This window comes from Equus caballus, chromosome 4 (assembly GCF_041296265.1).
Source record: "Equus caballus isolate H_3958 breed thoroughbred chromosome 4, TB-T2T, whole genome shotgun sequence".
NCBI classification, from domain to species: Eukaryota; Metazoa; Chordata; class Mammalia; order Perissodactyla; family Equidae; genus Equus; species Equus caballus.
Genome location: NC_091687.1, coordinates 6,108,380 through 6,127,032, shown reverse-complemented (window position 1 = coordinate 6,127,032; position 18,653 = coordinate 6,108,380). Strand labels below are relative to the sequence as shown.

The window sequence follows — 18,653 nt, the reverse complement described above, 5'->3', positions numbered from 1 at the left end:
TTACCGCAGAGTAGGAACTGTGCCATGAAGCCCAGGGACGCCATCCCAGGGGAAGCTGCTCACTCTGGGGGAGCAATGACAGGCTGTGGCATTTCCTTGACTGTGTATTAGAACCTTGCATTGGTGCTGCAGTTTTCCTGAGAACACACGAGTGCAATTATAAAGCACATCAATGCAACAATGATTCACTCTGCAAAGAATCTAAACAAACCCGTCCCTTCTCACTCCCATTGCAGCTTTTCATGAAGGGAGGCATACCTGTTCTGTGGTTGAGGGAAAAAAATGCGCATCACCAGTTCTTACTTGTAGGAACTTACCTCTGAATTTGTAAAGTGAATAAAGCTCTTCTGGGAGATACACTGAACCACAAAAACAGAAACAGAAAGTTTGCCTCATCCATCTACAACGCCCAACACTGTAAAGTTTGAAACAAGGAGCCCAAGGGCTTGAGAGCAGCAGATAAGATTATGAAAATTTCTCAGGTTAGTTTCGTTGAAAACCTGGTCCTTTAAAAAAGTACATAACTCCATAAAGGAAAAGACTGATGGGTGTAACTGTCTAAAAAGTATAAAGACTTCTGAATGTACACATACACATGCACACACATAAATAAAGTCAAAAGACAAATAGTAAACTAAGAAAAAATCTTGCAACTTATAACACAAAGGGTTACTTTAATATATAAAGAGCTTTCACAATTCAATAAGAGAAAAGTGAACACTCTAATAGAAAGATGAGCAATTTGTTAAAAAAGAAATATGAATCACCAATAATCAGAGACACATCTGAAATAACCACAGGATGAAAATTCTTTCCTGTCAGACTGGAAGATGAAAAAGAAGGATAGATACAGTGCAGATGAGGCCACGAGTGGGAATTCCCACAAACACCGGCTAAGTATGACAATTCCCAAATATTGAATGCATATCCCCTTTGACTTATTAATTTCATTTACAAGAAAGCGTCATAAATAATCATCAACGTGTGAAAAGATTTAGCTACAGAAAACATTTACTACAACATTGTTAATAATATATTAAAGAAAACCCTAAATGCCCAAAATTGAGGATTTAAATATATCACATTTTAAGAACCATTCACTAGAATACTATGCAGTCTTTAGAAGTGACTATTTAAAAAGGTGATTCTATCTATTTATATTGCCTATGTTATTACATAGTTCTAAATATATAATATCATGTAGTATCCATATCTTTGTCGTTAGTGCCATGGAGCGGATTCTGACTCCCAGTGACCCTGTGGACAGCAGAGCAGAACCTGCCTGGTCTTTTTGCGCCATCCTCTCCTCTCATCTTCCGGCGCTGTATCAGATGATGCTCCACTGCTATTCATGGGGTTTTCATGGCCAATTTTTTCAGAAGTGGGTGGCCAGGTCCTTCTTCCTAGTCTGTCTTAGTCTAGAAGCTCTGCTGAAACCTGTCCACCATGGGTGAAATTTGAAATACCAGTGGCATAGGTTTCAGCATCACAGCAACACGCAGCTGTCACAGTGTGACAAGCGACAGATGGGTGGTGTGGGTCCCTGACCAGAATCGAACCTGAGCTGCCGTGCTCCATGGAATCTTAACCACTAGACCACCAGGACTGGCTCATCCATATGTATATACATATAGACGGAATGCTACTCCAAGTAAAGTGGCTTGGTTTGGAGATTGGGGACCTAAAAATATATAAATATATGATAGATCCATAGATATAGATATATGCATATATATCGAAATATTAACACATTTCTAGGTTTATGATAACTCATCTTATTTATGCTGTTTGTCTTTCTTCTGGATTTTTTGCAAAGATTACTTTATATGCAAGTGAAAAAATACAACCATTTCAAAAAGACAGAATGCACCTGTGGGCTAGGGCCCTGAAGCTAGAAGCAGCCCTTTGGGCCACTGAGGATTCACAGAGCAAGCCAAAAACGTCCAATGTGGATTCCTTAGAATTAGGGTAGCCATATAATTTATCACCCAAACCAGGACACTTCTGAGACTGAAGGGGAAACTATTAATAATTTTGCATAATCCTGGACTCCCAAGGCCCACTCAGCCGACTGGTCAGCCTGCTAAGAATGAACAGCCGGCGCAACATGTCTTTGAAAATGACCCAGTGCTAGAGTGTCAGAGGCCCACAAACACAGAAACTGCCCTTTCATCTGTACAGCTGGGTACAACTGTTAACCATGCTGGCCAGATGGCTAAAGAACCTTGAAGAGTTCAAGTTTCTCCCCTATTTAGCTCATTTGGATCCACAGAGCCATAATTCTAGAGATGTGTTCTTGATAAAAAGCATTTCTCAAAGAACTGTGCCACTTGATTAAGACACACAGCATCATTAGGCAGCTTATCTCATACAGCAGATTTCAATCTCGGAAACCCTGTGAAACACCTTCAAACCCTCCTGGATTCCAAATCCCCCCGTGTGACTTACCCGTTTTCCACTAAGGGCTGTGTTTCAGGAACTATTATCTATGTGACCCGAGGCTCTCCCTTACGATGACCACTGTCCCCATCCATCCAGCTGCCCACTGGCTATTTATAGCCTGCCAGTCTTTCCCGGCCCAGCTCAAACTTCTCCTCTCTCCCAAGCCTTCACCGCCCACCACAGAAACCTGTCTGCTCAGACACCCACGGCATCGCCTAGCTGCAGCTCAGATTGGCACCTTCTTGTGGGCTATCCTGCTCTCCGCTTGTTGATTGCACAGACATCTCCCTCAAACCAGACTGTACGCTCCTCACGGAAGCAACTCCTCACAGGCTATGTCATCTGACATGTGGCCAGGCAAGGTCAGCCCGTCAGGACTCTTACTCCTGGTCTAAAATAGGGGCTGTCATTCCTTCATATACTCCACCCCCACTCAGACTTGGGTGGTTAGTAGGCATTATAAGAAACTATTCTTTTGGTTAGCCCAAGTGCCTGGCTGGCAAGGTGGAAAAACTGAAGCCTGCTCAACTGAGGCAACTGGTGAGGCCTTTCTTCCCTTAAAACACCCGGAAACGGCACACACTAAAGATTCAGAACAAAGTTAGAGTGGAACACTTCCGGCGGAGAGCAGCGTCTGTGCATTGAAGACAGTTCTGTGGGTACAAAGGATGAAAGCTCAGACAATCTCTGTTAACACTGCAATGCCATCACACCCACCTTACGAGATTTTACTTGCATTTTGATTCTCCCTGTATGGGGCCCGCATGGAGCTCATCAGTTGATCAATGGTCCAACATCTGCCCTCACCCTCAGGAGAGTCCAGCGTCTGCCATTACTTGGCATCAGTCACAAACCACACAACACACATTGCTCAATCAATCAATGGGTCAACCCATAATTGAGATGATACTCTTTGCACCTCCCACTGCCAAATCTATTAAGATGATATACATGTCACTGTCTCTGCCTCCAAGCCAAACTTAGGATGACTTAAACCATGATTGAAGTGTGAAGAACCAAATCGAGATACCAAGATCGTTTTATTATTCCGTCACTCAAGGCACTGTATTTCTCACACATGAGTCTCCTCGGGAAATCTGCCAATTCTAAGGCACTCATTGACCCCGCCATCACTCTACAACACTTCCAATCACACACGTGACCCGCGAGGGAGGGTGACTCCTGTCCAAACAGAAAGGGAAACTCCCAGTTGAACTGTTTACATACACAGAAGAGTCATCAACAACCCCCTTCCTTCTGCCAGGCCATCCAGCACCTTGGCGAACATTAGGAAAAGGCACACCTTCGTCAAGAAATTTTACTTCCATCTGTTAGAAAATTGTCTTCCTGTTCCCGATTTTGTTAGAACAAGCCACTTGGGTACCATCTGCCAGGAAAATTGTCACAATAAATCTCTGATGTCTGTGATGGGAATGGTGCTCCCTTAAAAGTGGCACAATTGTGCAGTGCACAACCAATGCAGTAGCCCTGGCCAGGTGTTTGAGCCCAATCAACCTTCCTGTTTAAATAGGAAAGCAACAGTCTGTAAAGGATTCAGAGAAGAAAGAGATCACCAAAGCACCTGATTATCCCATAACAACTATATGCATAAGCTAGAGAGCTTACATTTTCTTTGATTCCACAAATAGTATCCATCCGATAACATAATTTGGCCTTCATATATTGAAAGCGAAAGGACCCGGGGTTTTTCTCGTAGGAATGGAGGGTCTCACAGCTCCCACCACACTCCTGGCTAGGTTTCTGCATGATGAAAGCAGCCCACGATGGCAAAGTGGCTGACGAGGGTCAGGCGTTCATTCTCTGGAAATGAAAAAATAAAGGAAACCTGCAATTAATTGGCCTACATCAATCCCATGACTACCATTTTGGGGATAAATCTTCGTTGTTGGGGGCCGTCCTGTGCGTCTCACAATGGGATGTTTACCAGCATCCGTGGCCTCTACCCACTAGATGCCAGTGGTACCTCACCCCCAGTCACGACAAGCAAAAATGTCTCCAGACATTTGCCAAAGTCCTTGGGGTGGGGTGGGGGAGGGCGAAGGAGGCAGACTCGCTCTTGGTTGAGAACCGCTGGGCCACGTGGAGATTTACATTTACAGCCTTAGCATCGTTCTCAGGAAGTGTAATCTGTGAGCAAGCTGGCCTCCAGACAATGGAGACCCCAGCCTCGCTCTAAGTTCTGCAACAATTGTTTCATGACCTTAAAGGCACTAGGCTTCTCCTTCCTGTCATACAAATATAACCCAAACTCTGGCCTCTCGTTTTCAGGATTTCCTCCCTTTGAGGGGATCAGGCTGGGGCTGGAGGAAAGGGTTAGGGACCTGAGCCATCACAGCCTAGGCATCCCTCCGCTCACCTGGCACCTGGCCGCCTCCTGGAGTCTGGGGACAGCACCCCTCTCTGGAATAACGGTGCTGTCACCACACAGGGCTGGCATCAAGTAAGGCTGGCAACTTTCAACCTGCCTACTGAGGCTGCCATATAAGTATAAGCCCCAAACTTAATTTCCCACAGCACAGCTATCTAAGACCAGGTCATTTAAAAACTTGACAGAAGCAAGAGAAATGACAACACAGAGAACCTTACGACTGGACACTGGGTTTGAAGGATTCCAGAGTCATACCTAGGTCATCCCAGACAGGTTCCCCTATGGACACTCCCTGGCCCAGCTCCCAGCCCACAACAGCCTCTCACCTGCCTCATTCCCACCACCGGGGGAGACCTTCGGTGCTGGCTCTCTGGGAGGTCCAGGGCCCAGCCCGTCTCAGGCCTGCCCCTCCTCCCCTCCACCTTCACTTTTCACGGCTCCTCCTTCTCCCTCTGGGATGACTAACAGATGGGAATATCCACACGGAGTCTCCACCACCACGCACAGGGGTCGGCCTTTTCAGATCTTGAAAGACAGCGTCTCCCAACAATTCATTTCCCAAGTCTGAGATGCCCGGTTTGGGAATTCCCCTCGGGGGAGGCTGTCATCGCATCCACGCTGGCTGTGGCCACTGGCCCACCCGTATGGTGCTGGTGCCCTGTGAGCGTGAAGTGAAGTTCGGTTTCCAGTGACCTTCCTGACATGGCCCAGTGCCATCAGGAGATGTCCTGTGACAAATGTTGGACAATGACACATAGAGCATACTTCTCAGGAATAAAAAAAATACTTCTTTAAAGACATAGTGCTATGGTCTACATGGCAATTCCCCACCCCCTGAAATTTATACATTAAAATCCTAAGACCCAAGGTGGTGATATCAGGGGGTGGGGCCTTTGGGAGGTGATTAGGTCCCGCAGGGGGACCCCTCATGAATGGGATCAGTGCCTTTATGAAAGAGACCCCACAGAGCCAGCTGGCCACTCCCACCACAGGGGAAGGAAGTGCCGTCTATGAACCGGGAAGCCCTCACTGGGCACCGAATCTTCAGCACCGTGATCCTGGACTTCCGGCCTCCAGAACTGTGAGAAGTAAATTCCTGTTGTTTATAAGCCAGTCAGTCTGTGATACTTTATTACAGCAACCCAAAGGGACTAAGACAGAGTATTCTAAACCTATAACGGAAAAGAAACATTTTTTTCTAACAGACAGCAAAACATATTATAAAGCAAGAGTAATTAAAACCATGGAATTGGTGCTGGAAAAGACAATTCAAGCAGTGGAACAGAAAAGGGAGCTCAGAGACAGACCCGTGTGTTTGGGAAGTGAGTATATGATGGCTCTCTACGGAGGGATAAACTATTCAATATACGCCTGGGGAAAACTGGAAATGTGTTTGGGAAAAGATCAAAAATTAATTTTTTACCTCACACAATTAACCAAAAATGTCTGAGGTCTAAAATAAAAAACAAAAACCTATAACGCATAAAGGAAAAATATAAGAAAATGTTTTATGACCTTGCAGAAGAGAAGATCTTCTTAAGCAAGATGCCGAAAGCAAAAGGCCTCAAGGAGAAGTCCTGATACATCCAACCACGTCCAGATGGGGAAAAGGTGTGTGGAAAAGACGCCGTAAGCAAGGTGAAAAGAACAAAAGCAACCAGCTGGAAAATCACCTTCTTTTCAAACAGATCTAAATCTAGAATGTATAGAAAATTCCTAAAAAATCAATAAAAGACCTAAAAATGCCAGTAATAAATCATTAAAAGATACCAATAGCAATTTACAGAGTGAAAATACGAGTGCAAGAACAAATGCCCAGATCTATACTAGAAATGGGGGAAATACAAATTAAAGAATATTTTTTAATGTGATATTGGCAAAAATCAAAATGTTTGAAAATGTTGAGTCTTAATTAGGACGTGAGGAAATAGACCCATTCCAGGGCCGCTGGGGGAGCATAAGTTAGTCAGCTGCATCAGAAGATAGCGTGGAGAGCTATGAGAATCCAAAGTGCACATACCCAGCAATTCTACTTTTGGGGAGAAATACTCCCTCATGTGCCCAAGGAACATATATAAAAATAAATATTTTTGACCACCTTATTTTTTGTAAAACCAGAAACCTAAATGTCCATCAATAAGATAACAGATAGACAGATTGGACCTTTTTATGGAATACTATGCAGCAGTTTAAAAGAATGACATGCAGGGCTTCTGTGAAAAAAGAAAGTTGCAGAAAAATATCCAAAAAATGGTCTGTGGCACCTGTCAGCCTTGTTTACGCTCATGCAAGGCTTCTTTCTCAACCAGGGATTTTTTTTTTTAAATCCACAAAATGATACTATTCATGTAAAAAAAAGAAAAAAGAAGAAGAACATACACAGCAACATCATCTGGACCTGTAATGATAAATATATACGGTAGGTAAAAGCACAGAAGACGATATGAAAACATGTCTCCAGACCTGGGGGGATGACAGTGACCACGACAAGAGAGTGACCCCATTCGAGGCAAATCTGAGGCAAAAGGGAATTATCTCCTTGTCTTTAGTTTCACTGTCTCCTGAGAACACATTCATACGTGATTTTTAGAATTCAATATTAGGTTTCTTTTACAAAAGAAAATAAAATTTTTTTCAGAAGAAAATGATTAGGACAGCTGTTGCCACTGCCACGAGAAGGCAGATTTGTCCCAACCAGACTTAGGATGTGGCAGTCCCTTGGCGGAACCAAAAGGTCTTATAGGGTCTTCCATGCACAAGGGCCTGAAGACCTCGTCAAGAGGAAGTTTCAGACAGAGATCTCCAACACTGGCGCAGGGGCGGTGGCCCCACACAAAGGACAGAGAAGAGCATTCATTTCCTTTCTAAGGAGAAGGACCTTGGTCAGAAGCAACCACATGAGCCTTCCTGGCGTCAGAGGGTCAGCCTGTTCCTGGCTGGTCGAAACGAGGCATTGCAATTAAAGTAATAACCACAGCAAACGTTACAATTGTGCACTGTGCGCCTGGCTCTCTGCTGGGGGCTCAATACCCAGAATTGCAATGCTCATAACACGAAGAGAAGAGCCTTAGTACCCATTTAACAGACGAGGAAACCAAGGTTCCAATGGATTAAGAAAGGTTCTGAGGCAAATGGCTGATGAGCAATTCTAACTCATGCCTGCCCATCTCAGTCCTGTGCTCTGGCCCCCACCTGCATTGCGTCCTCAACACAAAACAGTTTGGAGGGCTGGACAGGCTCTGGTCCAATTAATATGCTAAATTTGTACTTATGTTAATGTTAAATCTGTATTTACATTTAGGTTATGGGCCAAAAGTGATTTCTACAACAATGCTAAAGAGAAGCTATCTTCTCTCCTGCCTAAGCCCAGAGAAGGAGCGAGGTTAGGAACGGGCTGGCTCGGCCACCCTCGGGGCAACCCACAGCATCAGAGTAGCTCCAGGGAGCCCCAAGTGGTCATAGTCAGAGGAGAATCTCCCGGGTGGGGGGGCTCAAGGCAGCTTTCCCTCGAGATAACGCACTCCCATTTTGGCTTTTCTGCCCCAGTCAGAACGCAAATTTCATGTTCTGTAGTTATGTTTATTAATAGAGTCCATGTATATTCAGACCGGGCCCATGGCTAGGAGCTCATATTGAAACCAGTAGCCCAGAGCCTGGAATTCCTGTTTTCTTTCTTACTCCTGTTGCTCCTAGGGGTCATTTATCGAAGCCGGCATGGGAGGGGGCGGAACAGGCAGGCAGCACACATGCCCTCCAGATGCAGGGAGCCTGCATAAAAGGTAACATCATACATAACAAATTTCCCCTCCAATCACAGTTCTCAGAGAGAGTGGGTTAGGGAAATAAATTTAGAGAGAAGAGTGGCAGATGGGGTAGATGGATTCAATTAAGGCAAACATCAAAGAATTTCAGAGATGCCTCCTCTGAACGGAACATGTCATTTTCTCCTCGTCACCTCTAGGAACCTCCCGACAGCAGCCTAGGTAGGAAGTGGGGTGCACACACAGAGCCTCGACCCCAGGAGGAGTTTAATATCCTCAAATGAGAGAGCTAATATTCGCTCTTCTCTTCTTTTCAATAATGTGGTGGAACAGCACAGGAACCAGACGAAGGGAACGCAGGCTCCGTATGAGATGCACATTTCCACAGAAGCAGGTGTTATTCAAATTAAATAGACATTTTCCATTGTCATCTCAGTTGAATGGATTTCTTTATTTGGTCTACGGGAGAGTCTCCTTTTTAATTAAACCCAACCACTGTCACTTTTCTAAGAAAGATAATAAAACAATAAAAATATTTACATCCCTTTTATCTCCCTAAACATTAATCACAAGGGGAATAAGGTGTTATACTGTTGCTAGACAGTTTCATCACATTGACAGTATACTAACAGGCTTTAAATTACTGTTTTGCAGGTCAATTTATTCCTATTAAGAATGTATAAGATTCTCGTTGTCACTAACAGTATTCGTAGCTATTTACTACCAAAAGGAATTCAAGTCTGCAATAAATTTGCCATATACATAGTTGACATATATATATCCATAGTTATAAGGTATAGAAGTGTATATATAATATATATGCACCATGTTGACCTGAACACTACTCTGATGGACCCCAGCTTTCATCTAAAATCAAGTGTAAAATTCTAGTAGGTTTGATGACAATGCTTTCTTCATTCTCTGGCTCCCCGCGGGGTAATTTCATTGACAGCCATGTCATCCATATTTCCAAAGTCACAAGTGGGTTATAGTTTCACAAAGTTGGTACCATTCTCTCTCCAGTCAGTGGAGAAACTGTGGAAGGCTTAGAGTAGAAACTTTACCATTATATTCCATAACTCTAACTGCAACAACGTATACGTATTCTGATTATCAGCTAAACATGGCAATGTATCCAAAGTCTTATTTTGTAGAGATGCTTAATCACCTTTGGATTCCAGGCCATACTTTACTATGTTGCAAGCGAAAAGCCTCCCAGCTAGAAGGGAGTGATATTCAGGCTGCCACACCATCCTCAACCATCCTCAGGGTGTTGTGCAGAAATAACCTCTACTTGAGAGACTCGGCTGGGGCAGTAAATTGATGTGACAATACTGAATCATTGCCTTGTTTCTCTGCAACTGAGGTGCCCTCACTTCTGACAAGCCACCTTTGATTTTCTGAGTGGTTTAAAGTGGCTCCTGGGAGAGGAGACAGAATTTTCTGGAATGCTCTGGAAGCTCAAGTCACTGACTCCCAGCCGCTGGACTTGAGTCCTTTCTTACTGTTCTCTCCAGACACCTCGAGGAGGGCAGGGGTGTAACAGCCACCAGTGTGGCAGCATGGCTATCAGTAAAGACTTGTTTCTAACAGTGACATCACGACATTGTCGTTGGAGAATGCTTTCTACAAAGTAGTGACTGAGTTTAAATGCAAAAACCTGAGTACTCAAAAGACAAAGATAAGTTACAAAACTCAGCCCGTAGGAGATACTAGTGTAAACCGGTCCCACAAAGCTGGCAAAGAATTTCCGAGAAGTATGATACACATTTCACAGGAGGCTCAAAAGAGGAATAAGGGAATGCTGCTCAGACTTTTTCTTCATTAAACTCATTTTTCTAGTAAGTTTTTTTGTTATCCAATCAGTTTACACCCAAACCCTTCTGTATTAGTTATGTATTGCCATGTAACAAGTTGTCCCCAAACTTAACAACTTGAAATGACCAACACTACTTATCTCACAGTGTATGTGGGTGCAGCATGCGGGCATGGCTTAGCTGGGTGCCTGTGCCTCACGGACCCTCACAGGTGTGGGCCAAGGCTGTGGTCTCATCTTAAGATTCAACTGGAGCAGGATAAGCTTGCAAACTCACTCACACAGCTGTTGACAGGACTCGGCACCTTACAGGCTTTTGGACTGAGGGCCTCAGTTCCTCACCGACTGTTGGCCAGAGGCCTCCCTCAGTTCCTTGCTACGTGTGCCTCTTCATAGGGCAGCTCATAACATGGCAGTGGGCTTCCCTTAAAGCAAGCCAGTGAGAACACGAGTGAGCAAGTCAGAAGCCACAGTCTTCTCGGATGTGACACCCCATCACTTGCCATTGTCTATCTGTCAGAAGCAAGTCACTAGGTCCAGCCCACACTGAAAGGGAGGGGATCACACAAGGGCAAGAATACCAGGGTGTGGGGATCATGGGTCATCTTAGAGGCTGCCACCCACATCTTCCTTTGCATGTACAACAACAGACAAATTAACACCGAAGTGGGAGGAAAATCAGAAGGCAGCAGGGGAAGGGGAAAATGTCCCAGGATGGAATTACTTATCCCTCCCAGCTCTCTCTCTCTCTGTTTCCCCAAATCCAGCCATGCAACATATCCTCTGATGAGGTGCTTTATTCTCATACCTGTCTCCTCTTCCCCACCTGTATGGGACCACCAAGTTCAGGCCTTCATTTCTTCACACTATGATACCACAGCACTACTTTTTTAACCAGCTTCCATAGTCCAACATGTCCTGGACACCAAGGCCAGAGTAATCTTTCTAAGTCACATTTGACTTCTCCCTATGCTGCGGAAAGCCCCTTTAGCGGCTCCCCACTATCAAACAAAACCCAAATTCTTTAGGATGCCATTCGGTGCCGTCCATAATTTGACCCAGGCCTGAATATACAAACCCATCATCCCAGGTAAACCACACTCAACACCCAAACGCACCACACTCGTGTTCATTTTGAAGCCTCCAACACCATCACTTCCCTCCCTTGGCAAGACCAGTCTTCAGCTTACCATTATAAATCCTTCCCAATTTCCAAGACGCAAGGCAGATCCCATCTTCTCTGCGACACGTTTTCTGCTCCCTCCAAACTAGATTTCAGTCCCTCCTATGAACAGATGAACAGGCACAGCTCTGGGAGACACACCCTTCACTGCCCTGGGCAGGAACTGGGCACATGTCTTGTTCTCCCAAGTTACTGATAAGCTTCACACCTTCCTTCTTCCACAGGCACCACCAGAATGCACCTCCACAAGAGCCGGGCTGGGTCTCATTTGTCTTCCTCTGCTGAGGCTGGCTGGTCCATGACAGGCAATATTTGTTGACAAGATGAATGGATGGATGGATGGATGGATGGATTTGCCAAGCACAGTGTCTAGCATAGCATAAGAGGTCAATAAGTAATAACTATTTGTTAACACCACTAATCTTTAAAATAAGAATTCTCCACCCAGTGGTACTTTGGCCACTTAGTGGTTCCCATGTAAGAACCCTTTCAAAGAGAGCGAAGGCAAATGAAACTTATCTGGGTCTAACAAAAAACAAGTCCGTTCACACAAACATCACAACTGAAGACCAGTCCGCAGCTCCTCCTTCGTGGCCCATGCTGACCCTGGCTTTGAGGACGCCCGGGCAGAGGCATTAGACCGCAAAGCCAGGGCAGAACTCAGGACAGAACAACTTCAGATCTGTGCGCTTCAGCCATGGGGCAGAAACAAAAGTGGTGAGAACTAAAAGGGCGCTGGGGAAACAGAGGACAAATACATCGATTGGGGGTTGGGGGTGTCCTTATGCTTTAGGTAATTCCTAGTAAACAAAAGGATTTTTAAAAAAGGAGAGAGAGAGATACCAGAAGACCTTTTAAGACCTTTGTCGCCTACTCCTGGGGTGGTGGTGGTGGTGGTGGGTCGTCTCAATTAAAGCATCAAAAGTCCAAAATCCGGAGGAAATCTAACGCTTCCTTTCTAACTGCCTGGAGCGCTCAAGCCTGCGGTGACTTCTCCCAGGAATCAGATTCCTGGCGGCAGGCTGCATGCGCTAACCCGAGCCACCCCGGTCCCTCGGTAGGGAGCGCTGGAAACTGCTCCAGGGGCCTGGCCCGCTAGGCGTCATCTTCCGAGAGCCGGTGAATTCGCTCTCGTGATCCTGGAACAAAGTCTACGCAGCGGTTTTCCGAGAGCCGGAGGTACGCATCGCGCGGAGAAGCGGGGGGCACCGGGCGCTGCGTTTTGAGCTTTGCATGTCCCGCAGCCTGAGATGGGAAGGCAGTCCCTCTCGCCCCGAACTCACCTGCTTTTGGGGACCACTTCCACCTGCGCGTTGGTCTCAGCTCCCAGTGGCATCCGCAGAGTCCTCCACGATCCGAGATCCTCCGTGAAAAAGACAGGGGGAAGGGGGTGGCGGCTGGGAAGAGAGGTCCCCAGGGTCCCTTCCTTGGCTTGGGGCGGTCGTGGCGGTGGGGTGCAAACCTGCTCGGCTCCTCCCCTCTAAGCCGCGGGGATCCCCGCGGGGGCGCCCCACCGTGGGCGACAGGGACCCGGCGAGGCAAGGACACGCTGGAAGGGCTGCATGCAAAAACTTTCCGTCCTCTAGCGGCAACTCTGCGGGAAAGCCCACCCTTCCTCCGGCCCTAGGCCGCGCCTCTCCCGGGTCTTCCCCCACCCTCCGCCCCGCACGCCCCGGCCCCCCGACCCGGGCTCGGCCGCGGGGTGCGCGCGGGGCGGCGGCGCCGCAGCATCTCCGCGCCCGGGCGCGCGGCAGCCTCGGTCCCCGGCGCGCGCTGGCCGGGCCGCGCGGCCTCCCCGGCGGGCGGGCGGGCGGCGGGCGCTCTCTGCTGCCCCTGGTGGCCGCGGGCTGCGGGCGCCCGGGCGCCGGCTCCTCCTCCTCGCCTCTCTCTCCTCCTCCTCCGCCTCCCTCCTCCCATCCCTCCCTCCCTCCCGCTTTCAGAACACTCAATGTCGGAACGTTCCGAAGATGACGTCGGAGCGTTCTCGAATCCCGTGTCTCTCGGCTGCTGCTGCCGAAGGAACAGGGAAAAAGCAACAAGAAGGAAGAGCAATGGCGACACTGGATCGCAAAGTGCCCAGTCCGGAGGCGTTTCTGGGCAAACCCTGGTCCTCCTGGATCGACGCCGCCAAATTACACTGCTCCGACAGTAAGAACCCCACCGCCTCCTCCTCCCTTTATTATCCTGTAACCTTTCCATTCACCTAGGGCCACTGGGAAAAAGTGTGTGTGTGAGACAGAGTGGCCCCCGGAGTCGTCCATGCTTCTCCCTCTCTCTAAATAAATACACCCGGAGACAGACCATCAGTGCACAGAGAGAGGCCCTGCTGCCAGGGCGGCAGGCTGGCTGGCTGTGCCCGGCTCCCCGTGGCAGCCCGCGGGGTGGGCTTTCACAGCCCCACGGTGTATCTGTTTAAAAGGCTACTCTGTTGCTGCTTGCATAGTTTTTTTTGGTACCTATCTGGGCCAGGTAGATGGAAATCCGGACTTGGGAGAAAATGTTGCATTGTCAATTATTGAAAGATTTTCATAGACAGTATTTATATCCATCTGTTTGCAAATAAACACTCTCCCTCCCCCCCCCCCCTTGACTTTGGCTTTTTTCCCCCTTTTTCTCTTTTTTTTTCCTTATTTTCTTTTTTCCTTTTCTTTTTCATCTGCAGATGTAGATTTAGAAGAGGCTGGAAAAGAGGGTGGAAAAAGCAGGGAGGTTATGAGGCTCAATAAAGAAGGTAAGTGGAGCTACTGGCATTTTAGTGTTAGCATGTGTGGCAGAATCTTCACAGGATTTCGACTATAATGTGAATTGTTCTGCTGGGTACAGAGTGACTAAGGCTTGTCAAAAATTGAGCACGCCCAGGTGACTCCTGCTTCGTGTTAACTTCTCTCAAAGTATAAATACAACTGGGGGGTAAGAGGCAGACGGTTGAAGGCAGAAGTTTACTGCACTTTGACTGGAGCCCACATTTGGACCTTCTGATGTCTATCTGCCATTCGCCTTTGGAGCATCATTGCCAAATGGTGGGGGGTAGAAATCCCTGAAAGGAAGACGGGGGGCTCCCTTCACAAGCACCCCAGCCTTCCTTGTGGGTAAATACACAGCAGTTTAATGAACCCCACATGGTCAGTCATTCGAGCAGCGACTTCTCCACTCTCCGCTGAAAACCCCTGTCCATGGCGAACCTCTGTGGCGAGTTACGTTCGGCCCACTTTGCATTGGGTCAAAGGTTGTTGTGTGGCGATCAGGGTCAGGGGCATCTGTGTGTGCAGCCCCCCAGCCAGTTGCCCACCTCTCTTTCCCCAGCATGGAAATATAGTACCTGAAATGGGACACAGTGAGTAGGTAGGTCATCCCAGAGTGAGGCAGGCAAGTGAAGCCACAGCCTGCTGGCACTGGGCATCAAAAACACATGGTCGTCATAAATAAATCATATCCTGTTGGCGTTTGCAAGCCTGCCATATGTAACTCTGGCCTATGGGCTTTACATGGGGCAGCTCCAGAGGCCACTTTCTGCTGCGCAATTGGATGGCTTCCTTTGAATCGTGATTTGCTAACTGATGTCTTGTCAACACAGTTGGCTGAAATTGGGGGTGGGAAGAAGACTCAAGGGGTGCGAAGAGGTTGGGGGCAAGTGTTGAAGGAGTTCAGCCATAAGTAGGCCACAGGAGCATTGCTCATCCAAAATGGATGGAGAAAAGGCCATTCGACTCCAAAGAATGGTCTCCCTCTTAAGCCTGAATGTCATCCTGTCAGGCAGCCGAAACCCGCTTGGAAAGATGGAACTCATTTGTGGATCGACACCCAAGACAGTCGGTTTTCTGTGCCTAATCGTTTCCTGACCATCCAGCGAGAGGAAAATTTGTGCTTCAGAAAAAATAACATGGAGGTTAAAATGCATGCATATTCAAGGACAGCTCTGTAGCATAGTGTTTCTGCTAATTAGACACTTTGATTGGGAATGAAACCTTATTCTAAAGATGTTTGCCTCTAAATATCTGAGTATGGTCTTGACGTGTGGCTTCAGAAGGCACAAGGGAATAATGTCAAGTGGACTTCTCACAAGTGGCAGCTTATCTGTGCTAAATGTCCATGTGTGTTGGCAATGGAAAGCATCTTTAGAGACGGTTTGTCTTCACAGGCAAACTCTTGAGATCTTTACAAGCTTAAGGGACTCGGTTATCAGACCCCTGGCAGCAGAAAGGTTTCCACCAAAGAAGATGAGGTTGTGAAAACCTTTGAATTCGAGTTGACTAAAGGTCATGGTATGGCACAGAATTGACACCTCTCAGGCCTGGGTGATAGATTATGACTATAACACACAAGACTCATATTCTGTGCCCCCCTCCCTACTTCTGTTTCAGAAGACTCTTGTTCTCAGATTCTCTTTGCCTCGTGAGAAATAGCTTCTTTTAAGGAAAAATGAAAAGCTTCCTCTCCTCAGAAGTCACAAGCTGTACATCTTGCTTATTATATCCTTTGTCCTATAAAGGTACAAAGATTTAGCTCCTAATTATATGCATCTGTATTAAGGACACCCACTGTTCAGGTAGCGTGCGTTTGCTGAGTTCACCCGATAGCCATGCATGGGCTCACATCTCTTTGTTCCTGGGCCTGGTGGAGCCAACTTGGGTTAGCAATTCCTGAAGGTCTTCCTGGTGTGGGCCGCATCCTTCTTCCTAAGCAGAATATATGTATACGAAATATATATCCTGCCGTGGTGAGGAATCTAAGAGTTGAGCTGGGACCCCGTGTCAGAGCGTTGGGCTGCAGGGTCTGCAGAAACACTGGTTGCGTTAGTCTCGCCGTGGGCCTTCTTGTTGGAGCCGTCATGCGGGAGGTGAAAGGATGGATCCGTGTTTGTGAATGGGTCTCTGCTGCACACAAATTGGCCTGGGTGTGATTGTGTTCATCCCTGTGTGTGAGCACACATAGATTGACCCTGACGCTGTTGGTGGGAAGCAGGTCTTGAGGAGAAATGCGAGCTTTGATAGCAGTGAATGACTAAGATAGAGCTTAGGCATTCCAACTGAGAAACGAAGGGGTAGGTTCCAGATTTTGATAGGATTTTTTTCGTTGCGGTAAAATAAACATAACGTAAAATTTACCATTTTAACCATTTTTAAAGTGTACGATTCAGTGGTACTAAGTACATTCACAATGTTATACAACCATCATCACTATCCATTTCCCGAACTTTTTCGTCACCCCGACCAGAAACCCTGTGCCCATTCCCGTCTCCCCTCAAGCCTGGTAACCTCTATTCCATTTTCTGGCTCTATGAATTTCCCTATTCTATGCATATATATATATATCATGCCAGCCCTTTGTGTCTGGCTTCACTTAACATAATATTTTCCTGGTTCATCCATGTTGTCACGTATATCAGAATTTCATTCCTTTTTATGGCTGAGTAATATTCCATTGCATGGATATACCATAGTCTGTTTATGCATCCATTGATGGACATTTGCTTGTTTCCTCATTTTGGCTATAGTGGATAATGCTGCTGTGAACATTGTTGTGTTGTGATATTTTTTATAGACTAAGCTCAGGGATGGAAGTTAGGCTGGAAATATGAAAAAAAGAATCATTTTGCCTTCTGCCTCTCTCTGGCCACAGCTTCAGAAGACACAAGAAGGACTTGCAGACCTTTTGAATAATCGGTTATTGTGATATAGTTCCTTCTGCATTCCTCCTCCTTTTCTGCTTCACTTCTCCACCTGTGTCAGTATGAAATGTTAACTGAAGGCTTTGAAATCTCAGTAAGGAAGTCTTCACACCACTGTTATTATTTCATCCAAAGCTAGGTAAAATTGCGGTCAGGGGAATTTGGCACATGTTTTTGGACCTTGTCACGTCATCACCTGGGTTTGCAGGTGTTACGCTTGGGTGGGGTCACATGGGGTTATATCCAGGGCAGCCCGGCGTGGGGGAGGGCGCGGGAGAGAGCACTTTGGGTCAGCTCCCTAAGTTCCCACATGTGACCTGGGCAACATCATTGCCCTTCTCTGGACCTGTTCTTTCACTTGGAAAGCAAGGGAGTGGGATTAAAAGTCCTTTAAGGTCCCTCTGACCTCTGAGCCTAAGTTTTTCTATTGAATGTACTGACATTTGAGATGCAGTCATACCAGACAGGCTGTTTTTAAAGGTTTTTTTTTTTAAAAATCAAGCCCTCATATTAAAAATACGTCAAACTGGGAGGCCGGCCTGGTGGCATGGCAGCTAAGTTCGTGTGCTCCCTGCTTTGGTGGCCCGGGGTTCACGGGTTCAGATCCTGGCCACGGACCTACACACTGCTCATCAGGCCATGCTGAGGCGCATCCCATGTAGAAGGACTAGAAAGACGTACAAATAGGATATAACTATGTACTGGGGCTTTAGGGAGAAAAAGAAATAAGGCTTCATTTAAAATATATGTATGCATCTTAAACTACTACATAGTGGGTTTGTTTTCTCAATTTCTGACTTGGTGGCAGAAATTACTGCATCTCGTGCAGAAGCGTATTCTGCTGCAAGTCGTTTGTGAATGGCGTGTGGCCTGTAGGACTCTGGGAAAGCTGAGGGTCTGAGTCCAAAACCTGGGGTGATGTGCTCCCCAAGGTAGAGATTGAGTTGACCTCAGTCAGCGGGATCCATCAGGCCTGGGATTCCTAAGAGGAGGGGTCCCAGAACCTTATTAGCCTCATCTAAGATGGGAAATGCGTTTAGGACAGAAAATTCCAAGGAAAGCCATTCGTCTGGCTAACCTTTTTAAATAATTTTCTCTCTCTAGCTTCGTAGATTTATCTGAAGGCTTTTTTCAAGCTAATTGGGAAAAAGCTCTGTGATTTAGAAAGAAGTTCCCCTTTTCTAATGGCCTCACCTCAACTTTTTTTTTTTAAGAGCGTCTGTTCATGAAGAAGGAGCAGGATTCATATGGCTCAGAAGTGTGCTGAACTGTATGAAACAGAGATGGTAACAGCGTTGTTGTGAGGATTAACTGAGATAATACAAGAGCGTTTAGTACATAGGAAGCCTTTTATGGGTGTTTGACTTTACTTTTTTTTTTAATGTTATCATGAT

General features: G+C 46.6%; 2 protein-coding genes across 4 annotated transcripts in view; one reads left to right on the top strand and one right to left on the bottom strand.

The window, feature by feature from the left end:
• The window catches only part of CDHR3 (cadherin related family member 3), a 135,780-nt gene extending 122,509 nt beyond the window's left edge, over window positions 1-13,271 (bottom strand). Inside the window, exons 1-4 of one of the 2 annotated variants that reach the window (XM_070265431.1) lie at window positions 12,875-13,271; window positions 11,800-11,960; window positions 11,599-11,693; window positions 4,069-4,263 (exon numbers count right to left, since the gene is read on the bottom strand). In XM_070265431.1, coding sequence (XP_070121532.1) covers window positions 4,069-4,108 — 40 coding nt within the window. In that variant the 5' untranslated portion in view covers window positions 4,109-4,263; window positions 11,599-11,693; window positions 11,800-11,960; window positions 12,875-13,271. The remainder of the gene's footprint in view (window positions 1-4,068; window positions 4,264-11,598; window positions 11,694-11,799; window positions 11,961-12,874) is intronic. The other variant, XM_070265430.1, reaches the window with a different exon arrangement.
• Window positions 12,229-18,653, top strand: part of ATXN7L1 (ataxin 7 like 1) — a 219,103-nt gene continuing 212,678 nt past the window's right edge. The window contains exons 1-4 of one of the 2 annotated variants that reach the window (XM_023638870.2): window positions 12,229-12,308; window positions 12,653-12,770; window positions 13,532-13,739; window positions 14,254-14,322. In XM_023638870.2, coding sequence (XP_023494638.1) covers window positions 13,559-13,739; window positions 14,254-14,322 — 250 coding nt within the window. In that variant the 5' untranslated portion in view covers window positions 12,229-12,308; window positions 12,653-12,770; window positions 13,532-13,558. The remainder of the gene's footprint in view (window positions 12,309-12,652; window positions 12,771-13,531; window positions 13,740-14,253; window positions 14,323-18,653) is intronic. The other variant, XM_023638859.2, reaches the window with a different exon arrangement.